At 41.1% G+C, this 10,338-nt stretch overlaps 1 protein-coding gene across 1 annotated transcript; it reads right to left on the reverse strand.

Moving 5' to 3' along the window:
• Window positions 1–1,332: 1,332 nt before the first annotated feature.
• LOC124041370 (cytochrome c oxidase subunit 7A-related protein, mitochondrial-like) lies at window positions 1,333–8,594 on the reverse strand. Its single transcript, XM_046358883.1, has 3 exons — window positions 8,429–8,594; window positions 2,631–2,765; window positions 1,333–2,246 (listed from the first exon to the last, which is right to left on the reverse strand). Exons 1-3 carry the CDS (start codon window positions 8,495–8,497, stop codon window positions 2,109–2,111), a joined length of 342 nt encoding a protein of 113 aa, XP_046214839.1. The 5' UTR covers window positions 8,498–8,594; the 3' UTR covers window positions 1,333–2,108.
• Between the last annotated feature and the right edge of the window lie 1,744 nt (window positions 8,595–10,338).

Raw genomic sequence — 10,338 nt, forward strand, 5'->3', positions numbered from 1 at the left:
ATCTCAGTGCAAGAGGTGTCACTGCAGTACTGGGTTCAAATCCAGGCTGCATCGCATCTGGCCGTGATTGGGAGTCCCATAGGGCGGCGCACAATTGGCCCAGCGTCATGCGGGTTTGGCGAGGGTAGGCTGTCATTGTGAATAAGAATTTGTTCTTAACTGACTTGCCTAGTTAAATAAAGGTTACACACAAGCTCAGTAACAGGGATGTAAACAAATTTGTGCACAACATTTGAGAGAAATAAGCTTTTTGTGCATATGGACAATTTCGGGGATTTCTTATTTCAGCTCATGAAACATGGGACCATCACTTTACATGTTGTGTTTATATTTTTGTTCAGCGTAGTTTGTTTTCCCCTCCCACATTTTTTGTCAATTTTAATGTAGACTATTAAGGTATTTGATCGTTAATCAGAAATTTGATATTGATAATCACCTGCGTTGGGCTTTTAATGTCTGTGTTCACTCAGGTTACTGAGTTTGAGTGAGAAATGGTGAGGAAACAAGATTAAACACCATTCCATCCACTTAACTTTTCCAGCGTTTACAGTTTAAGCACGTGTAGTTACGGCTTTAAGTGGTAGTTATGATTTCAATAGTCAAACACTCCCAATGTACTGAAGCACTGCTGAATGACAATACGGAAAGAGCCTGTCTGTGTGTTGACGCTTTCAGTGACTGAAGTGATCAGATTGATTCCAATTTGTTTGGGATTGGTTGTATAATAAAGGCACATTGCTACTCCTTAAAATGGTAACAGCCCATTTCAGACAGTCTTAAATGCTGTCAGTAGGTCAATTACCTTCAGAGCCATTCTAAAACAGACTTCCACCCACAGCCTGTTTTAACAAATACAAACTGTAATAGTTGAAATGGCTAGATTAAATACAGCCATCATTGTGGGCCGGGCAGCCCGATATATCAATCAATAATTGACATTACATAACGTCATATTCAAATTAACGGTAATTGCCACTTTATAACTGCATGACTTCGATATTAACGTATAAGAGTATGATGGAAAGGTCTAGCTAGCTGCCCATTGCAAAACTCAAATTAACAATTAAGCAAAGATCGAACAAGATATCTGCTTCCTCTCGAGGAAGTCCGATACTCAAGGTCATACACATTTTTTAATTGACCGGAGTTGAGTTGGTTGAGTTGCCAGGACGATGTTGGAAAATAATGACATGTTAAAAGAAATCTACAAGTTGAACGAGAACATCCAACTAGTATTTGTTCATGGCTCCCACTATAAGGAATATCCCATTTCATGGGCAGCTATTCTTAGAAGCAGATAGGTAACAAAATGAAAGAAAACAGAAAAAAATGTTTTACAAACAAAATATACTTTATTATCCCAAGACAAAATTACAATGACTTGTCAGATACTCTGTGCACTCCCTTTTTCTTTACAGAACACCGTCAGTTAGTATGCAGACTAAATTACAACTCAACCTCTGCACCATATAAATAAGGACTTGGGGGGGGCATGCAAATAAGGTAATGCAGATGTGACTTCTCAAAAGCAGAGTTTATTACAGAAAGAAACCAATGAATGATATCACATCACACAACCTGAAGTACCACCTCATTATTAGCTTTGAAAAAAGGTGCGAGCCCCATCCACCCTCTCGCCCAGAACAAAAGAGTAACCAAAGTCATCCATGTTATGAGACCTCAAATTCTTTCCACACACACAGGGGAATGCTCTGGCAGAAAACATGGTCAGACTTTTTTAAAATGTAGATTGTTGATACTCTAGCCATCATAGTTATGTACCACTGATATGGTTGGTGCTGGTTGTTACCGAGACATCAGCAGAGATATACATGTGGAAATGCACAACTTGCACAAGAACACAGAGCAAGTGAGATAGGGCAAGTAGTGATATGACATGGACTTAAATTTGACAAAGTATAGATTATTTGAGTCTGAAGAAAACCTCAACATGAAACGAGGCAATCAATAAGACAAGGGGACATATAATTGAGAGTAAAGGGATTCCTTTCCTTAACCGTCTGAACACAATCATCATCCACATTATTGCTCCTAATCCTATAGAATCCTGTTGGAACCTTGAAAGCGGAAGAGGCTGGATAAGCAGATCACTTCCTTGGCTGGGCAGCTATGTAGAGAGCCATCAGGCAGTAGAGGGTCCCTCCAATGGTCAGGCCCATGGTGGTCCTGTACAGCATCTTGTCCATCAGGCCTCTCTTCAGGTGCACAGGGATACCGTCAGACTTCTGCAATGTAGACAGAATAAAGAGAATGACATGTGATTGCAGTCGCCAACTCCCCACTGAGTCACAGGGGGGGGGGGGGATCCTCATATTTTATTAAAGTCCAAACTATCATTGCTCACAACCTCTCTGCAGGGACAGAGGAGTGTATAACTTTCTAGAAAACTAGTCAGAACTAGTAGGAATTTTGGCAGTGAAAGTTCATGGTCGAAGTAAATTACCACAGGAGTAGATGGCGTTATCTTCTAACAAACCAAGGTCAAGTAGGAAAAACTCCTACACAAGCTTCCTGGGTTATTGGGGTTCTGTGATTATCACAGAACACCAATGACCCTAGGAAGCCAAGCAGTGTGTGGGTCGAACAAAAGTTTAGTGCAGTGTCTGTACCTGGAAGAGTTTCTGTAGGTCAGGGACTTTGTTGTGTCCCAGGTACTCCACTGTGTTCCCTGCCTCCGACACATATTTGGTGGGGGTGGCAAAGATCATTGGAGGGGCCTCCATGGGCACCGTTACCCTCAACCCCTAGAGAGACAACAAAACTTTAGACTGTGGAAACCACATGACCCAAACACAGTTGGTCCTATCAGCGTTTGCCCTTTATGCATTTAGCAGCGGGTGCATTGCCATTGCTAAATCGTGGCCACAACTGAAAAAAATTAATACATAATGTAGATGTATGCCCTAGGAAGAACCCCTCCTGCGAATTCATCTCAAAATGACTGACTTATGTTAAAGAAATACTTTGGGATTGTTGCAATGAAGCCCATTATCTACGTCCCAAGAGTCAGATGAACTCATGGAACTCAATTGTATTTCTCGGTGTCCAGAATGAAGTTAGTTAGAGGTCGTTTTACAAGCCAATGCTAAGTAAAAGCATGCTGACTGTTACCATAGACCTCCAGTCATTGTGCTAACGCTAGTTAGCAACTTCTCTCAAACTGCACGCAGAGACATAAAAATGGTATACATGAGTTCCATCGGACTCTGGGGAAGTAGATAAAGGGCTTCATTGCCAAAATCACAACGTATCCCTATACACCTGTAGTAAGGATTAGAAGAAGGTCTGCTGTTTACAAGTGCAAAGGTGATTCGCCTTGCGAATAATTGTATTTCCCAAACTAGTTATGGAAAAGAGATGCACGTTTCTGAACAAAACATCATGCCTTGTTTACAACATGACCGACTGGTGCAGATTACTGTTGCTCACTCAACATAGCTAGGACTTTCATGGGTAGTGTTTTCTAGCTAGCTAGATACCTTATTAGGGTACATAACTAACAGATGAGCCATCTATGCATCTTTGGTAGTTTATGTAAAATTACTAGCAGCATCTTCAAGGACCGCCACCCCCACACCTCAGCCACGAGCTGTTACCTTCTGCCCAACTAAGGGAGTTATTGGAGCATGAGCCTCCAGAGGCTAAATCGAGCTCTGACCCACATCGCCATGCGCCTTCCGAATTTTGTAACATTGCGGAGGGCTCTCCATAGCGCCGCATTGATATGATTGGTTGATTGGTTGATGATTGGTACAAACTCACTTCCTTGACAACAGCTCTACATTGCTCCGCGAAGCACATGAAGTATGAACGCCCTGACTTCGGCTGAGGCCATATCACCCCAAATGCTGCATGGCCAATGGAGACGTCGGATTGACCATGCGGCCAGATGCACAATGCACTTCTCTCCCCAGAATGCACTCTCCCCTGCCAAATTGTGCACATTCATTGTTTCATAACTTAAATTCAGTGATTTTCTAGTGTTTTATTGTTAGAGTCTATCAATACCCCCCTTACATATACCACCCGTAGTACATTTACCGCTAATTCCTAATCTACAACGTTTGTTACGGTCATTTACTTTAATGCATTCAATAGTATTGCAGTCTTCCCATCATCTGAGTGGACACATTGTCTGCAGTGCACAACCTATGCTACACTTGGAATGAAATAAATGGAATTTGAGAAACACGTTTTGGTTTAAGAGTTGTCAACTGTGTTTCGTTTGAAGCTCTCCTATCAATGTGGAGTAAGGACGCGCACGCATAGAAGTAGACCTATCGGCTACCTGGCCTGCGCGCAAATGTAGGCATATAAAAATGGGCCCATTTTGGGATCTGATAGTTTTTCCTGATTGGCTTAACGCACCACCACTAATGACCTGTGGAGCTTCTCAAGGTCATGTTTTCACCTCAAAACAGCAAGCAAACAAAGTCTGTCTCTACATCCATTGAGACTTACAATAGTTCCTCAATGTATTTGAAAAAATATTTACAGCTCTCCCGCTTTCGATAACCACTCTGTGTGAAATGGAAAAATGGCATGCTCGGATCCAGTGGAAACATTTTAAATAGGCCTACCTGATTACTTCTTATCAGTGCTCGACTTGGACTGAAATAGGTTCCGGTACTCATTTTGGGTGCTGATACAGTTCATATTTAAGTGCAGGAGCACCACAATACTTCTGAGCTGATATTCTATAAGAGGAATAGGAACTCAAGCAGTTGAACATTTGAGGTGCTGGTACTCCGCTTTGGTGAGCTCCTGTCCAAGTCAAGCACTGTTGCTTATCACTTGTGCAAATAGCCTACAGCTGTGTCTGTCCCAAGACCACTGGCATGGGAAACTGAGGGCCCAGGAAATGTTATACAATGTTTAAAGTTCGTGGTAGACAGGCCATGTGTACGTAGCCAATGTGATTTAGAAGATATTTCCTTTTGAATCAGGATATTTTCTACCTGCAGCTGCAAACTTTTATTTAGTTGGTAATGGCAATAGAAGTTACTTTTTAGGCTTGTATCATTTTCATTTAGATAGAATTGATTAACCACATGACAACGATTTTGAGATATGAAAAAGTTATTATAAATTAATCTGCTTCACAAAAATGTGCATCTGAAAACAATAACTACCACGCAGATCGGTAGAAATGGTAAGATACATTTGCATTCAACATGAGAAAGGTTGCAGACTCCTCGTGTTGTCTATTACTGACAACTTCATGAGAGTAATGGCGGAATCTCAAAAGGCCAGCAGGAGAATAGTTGGGTCAGGTTAAGTTCTGGTTATCTAGATCTCTGGCGCCCTCAAAGCAGTTGTCTTATTTCATCAAATCGTAAGCTAAAAGCCTCAGACAAGCTCAATGCATATAGTAGATTTATTCAAACACATGGGGTGTGTCTATATGGAAAAAAAATACGTTTCAAATTTTGATTGATTGATCGATTGGTCGATAGAACGACTTTCGGTTGGCCAAGATTTGTTTTAGTCGGGGAAAGCCCTAGAACGGTCATCCAACTTGGTATTCCAAGTCGGAAACTCTGCCATCTTTCTAGAGTTCCAACTTCCCGACCTGAAGATCACTGACCTCCTGAGAAGTTGGTAATAACCACAACTTTTGGACAGAGGTGCAATGACGAGAAAACACAAGAATGGTGCTGTTAAGATCAGAGATTTGTCTGAGTACACCTTCGTTCGAGGTGTACATACCTACGTCTCCTGACTGATTTATAGGACTCCATGCTCTTGAGAAACTTGATGATCTACAAATGGTGTCAGATGGCAGCAGTGAGGATTCTGAGGTTGAGCCAGTCCAGGAGGAAGTGGACCTACCTGCGGCGACAGGTGTAGTGGAGACTTTCAACAGTTTCCCTGATAATCCTACCAGATGATTTTGGGATTTTTGGAAAGAGTGGATTCCTGCTTTTGGTCCGACCCATTCATTGTATCGGGCTGGGTAAAGGACAAACTGGCAATGGTTACATCTGTGAAAGTTTTGAGAACAGGAATTGTTTTGATTTTATGTGTATCCGCCTGAAAGAATGAGCGAGGTAAAATGTTTCATATACTGAGGCAATGAAGAGGGTAGAGCCCAAGGATGATAGAGTCAACTATGATCCCCCCAGTGAGTCAGCCTGAAGAGGGAGAGAGAGAGCCAGAGAATGAGTTTTAGTAAGGTTGGATTTTTTGCGTGTATAGTCAGAATATAGCTGTGGTAGTTGCAGCAGCAAAATATTTGGTTGTGAGAGATTTTCCTGGAGAAGATCTAAAGAAAGTTGTGAGAAGGAGTTCCATCCTCCCAAGTAGTGGGATAGGGTGGTAGGTTTTTGGGGGATAGTGAAAATCAAATCTAATTTTCTTTGTCACATGCGCCAAAAACAAACCGGTATATCTTACCATAAAATGCTTATTTTTACAAGCCCTTATTTTTTTATACTGTGCATTGTTGGTTAAGACAGACTATTTGCTAAAAAAATAAATACCAAATAAACTCAAGTTTTGTAAAAAGTAACACGAAAGGCTCCTTTATAACAGCGTCAACCTCCAAGCCATAAGAATGCTAAACAGTTAATCAAATTGATACCTGGACTATCTGCATTAACCCCTTTTTTAAACTGCTGCTGCTACTTTGTTTATTAACTATGCATAGTCCCTTTACCACTACCTATATGTCACAGGTGATTGGTGGCACCTTAATTGGGAGGGACGGGCTCGTGGTAATGGCTGGAGCAGAATAGGTGGAATGGTATCACATTTGCCCGGTTCCATACAGGCTGTATCACAATCAGCCGTGACTGGGAGTCCAATATGGCGGCGCACAATTGGCCCAGCGTCATCATTGTAAATCATTTGTTCTTAACAGACTTGTTTAGTTTTTTAAAAACTAGACTTGTACATATTACCTCAATTAACCCTGTACATTGATTCTGTACCGGTACCCCCTGGTATAAAGGTCCTGGATGGCAGAAAGCTTCGCCCCAGTGATGTACTGGGCCGTACGCACTACCCTCTGTAGTGCCTTGCAGTTGGTGCAGGGTTACGCCTAGATCACACCGACAGTGTCTTTGCATTTTGGTACATCAGAAGTACATTCATTTTAAAATGGAATGCTGCATTTGCCTTGCAGCATTGCGTTGCAAAAGGCAGTTGCATTGCGTTCTGTGTGGTGCATACATTTATCGAAAGTATGTTTCAAACTGTATACATCATCAGATTGACAGAAATGGTTGCAGAAGGTGAATGTTTAACTTTTGTTGCACACATATCCAAATGATGCTGCGTACCATTTTGCACATTAAAGCCATCAGTGTTATCTAGGCGTTAAAGGCGCTGTATGGTCATTCCGCCATCTGAATTGCCCATGCAGCATTTAGGGTGATAAGGCCTCTGCAGAAATCAGGGCATTCATACTTATTGGCTTCACCAAACAGCACAGAGCTGTTGTGAAGGAAATTGTCAAGGAAGTGAGCGCAAAGCACTACAGAGAGTAGTGCATACGGCCCAGTACATCACTGTGGCCAGAACCTCCCGCCAACCAACATGTCATTGCGGAGCGCTCCACATTGTTACAAAATTTGAGAGGTGAATGGGATGAATGGGATGCAGTGGGATTTTGCCTCCAGAGGCTCCGCAATTGGGTCACACCATGGATGGTGAAACCCACTGTTCCTAGACCGTCATTGAAAATAAGAATTTGTTAACCGACTTGCCTAAAGGTAAAATAAAAGTAAACAAATATGGCGCATCAGACCACATTTTCGGATCAAGCATACATTTTATATTTTTAATTTAACCTTTATTTCACTAGGCAAGTCAGTTAACAACAGATTCGTATTTACAATGATGGCCTACCGGGGAACAGTGGGTCAACGGTCTTGTTCAGGGGCAGAACGCCAGATTTACCCGGGGATTTGATCATGCAACCTTTCGGTTACTAGTCTAACGCTCTAACCACTAGGCTACCTGCCGATCCGGCACATAAGAAAAATGTATTGCACCACCATTTATTACGCTTCTTTTTTTCTTCACAATATGGAATCCGAAATGAGAATGGAAGCAATACGAAAAAAATCGTCTAGTCCGGAAATTCACAGACTATTCCGGAATGTCTCTGCAACAAAACGCTACAAGCTAACCGACACCAACTTGCCAGCTAGGGCTAATGTTTGCTAGCTTTTTCGGTCGTGCCACCTTAGCCAAACACAACATTAACTAGCAAATCAACGGTTATAAAACAAATATATAATGTGGCGAGATGTCTTAGCCATGTTGTATAAATCAATACATGTGTTTGTTGTGCCCAATTGAAACCAACCTTATTAGCTAACGTTAGCTAGCTAACAATGTGAAGGTCATTAGTGCATTTTTACATATTTGACTGCCTGCTGGACATGCTTTCTGTACCTACCTGAGGGCTGTACGCACTCGGTGCCGATCCAGCAAGTCTTTGTGTAACTCCATTTAACTTGTAGTACATTTTACTTGGTTGCAAAACAAAAACAACAGTGTGAGGTCGAATCACGGATGTCCCCTTGTTGGCCAAACATGCAGAGAGGATGGACCCAGCATTCACGACACAGCAGGTTGGCTCAGTGGTGCCTGATTAGAATAGAGTGATAATGGCGGCTTTTTGTAGGCACTATTAAACGGTCCAGCTTTTGTCAAATGAACGTCAAAAGTGTAATATGTTTTCTTTATTTAAATGAACCCTTTCCTAACCTGAACCGAATTACCCTAACCTGCTGCATAAATGATCCTAAACTGCTACGAAAAGTAAAAATCTGACGTTAATTTTACAAAAACTGGAGTCGATCTAGCCATAACCCTATTAAACAAGAGGCCAAGGCCAATGTGGAAATTAATGCTAATGTCACATTTTGTGAATTTTGATGCATTTATTTAATCAAAACAAGTAAAAAGCAAGCAATATGCTAACATGGACCCAAAGTCTCCTCTGAACATAGTTCGGGAACCGATAAAACAAGCACTATCCCGCTGAAGAGATATGGGGTTGCATGCCTGGAGCAAAACAATATACTATCAATGTGTTTTCGTTTGAGCAGTTAAGCAGAAAGCTAACTAACTCACTTTTTGGCGAACAGTAGCGTAGACTAGTTTTTACAATTTTATTTTACTCTTATTGTAATATATCCTGATGGCTTGTCACTTTACTCTGACGTCATGTACAAATCTCTCTCAAATACCATGTACTTCTGCACATTAATCTTGTACTCCCTGTATATAGCGCCATTCTTGTCGATTTAATTTTATTCCTCTTGTGTTACTATTTTTGTTGGGAAGGGCTCGTAAATGAGCAATTCACGGTCAAATCTATACCAGTTGTATAATGCGCATGTGACAAATAACATTTGATTTGATTTTGATTTGATGGTTGGCGTAGTGAGGCAAAAAATGTTGCGGCTAATGTTGTAGTTAAATTTCTTACATATTTTGAGCACATAAAGGCTTCATAATTCATAAAGGCCATGTTAACTGACACCTTATCTCTTAGGGAAAAAAACGTATAAAATCTCCTAAACCTGTGTTAATCTCAGACCTTATTTTCGGTGTCTATCCCAAAACCTAAATAAAAGCTATTAAAATAACATCAAATTGATCATAAATAGCATGGACTTTGTTAATGTTGTAAATTACTGTTGTAGCTGGAAACTACAACAGTAGTATTTTTAATGGAATTTCTACATGGGTGTACAGAGGCCCATTATCAACAACCATCACAACTGTGTTCCAATGGCACGTTGTGTTAGCTAATTGAAGTTTATCATTTTAAAAGGGGAACTGATCATTAGAAAACCCTTTTGCAATTATGTTAGTGCAGCTGAAAACTTTTGTTTGATTTAACAAGCAATAAAATTGGCCTTTAGACAAGTTGAGTGGAGCATCCTAATTTGTGGGTTCGATTTCAGGCTCAAAATGGCCAGAAACAAAACACTTTCTTCTGAAACTCGTCGGTCTTATTGTTCTGAGAAATGAAGGCTATACCATGTGAGAAATTTCCAAGAAACTGAAGATCTCGTACACCGATGTGTACTACTCCCATTCACAACGCAAACTGTCTCTAACCAGAATTGAAAGAGGAGTGGGAGGCCCCGGTGCACAACTGAGCAAGAGGACATGTACATTAGAGTGTCTAGTTTGAGAAACAGACTTCTCACATGTCCTCAACTTGCAGCTTCATTAAATAGTACCCGCAAAACACCCGTCTCAACGTCAACAGTGAAGAGGCGATTCCGGGATGCTGGCCTTCAAGGCAGATTTCAGTGTCTGTGTTCTTATGCCCATCTTAATCTTTTATTT

This window comes from Oncorhynchus gorbuscha, linkage group LG08 (genome assembly GCF_021184085.1).
Source record: "Oncorhynchus gorbuscha isolate QuinsamMale2020 ecotype Even-year linkage group LG08, OgorEven_v1.0, whole genome shotgun sequence".
NCBI lineage: Eukaryota > Metazoa > Chordata > Actinopteri > Salmoniformes > Salmonidae > Oncorhynchus > Oncorhynchus gorbuscha.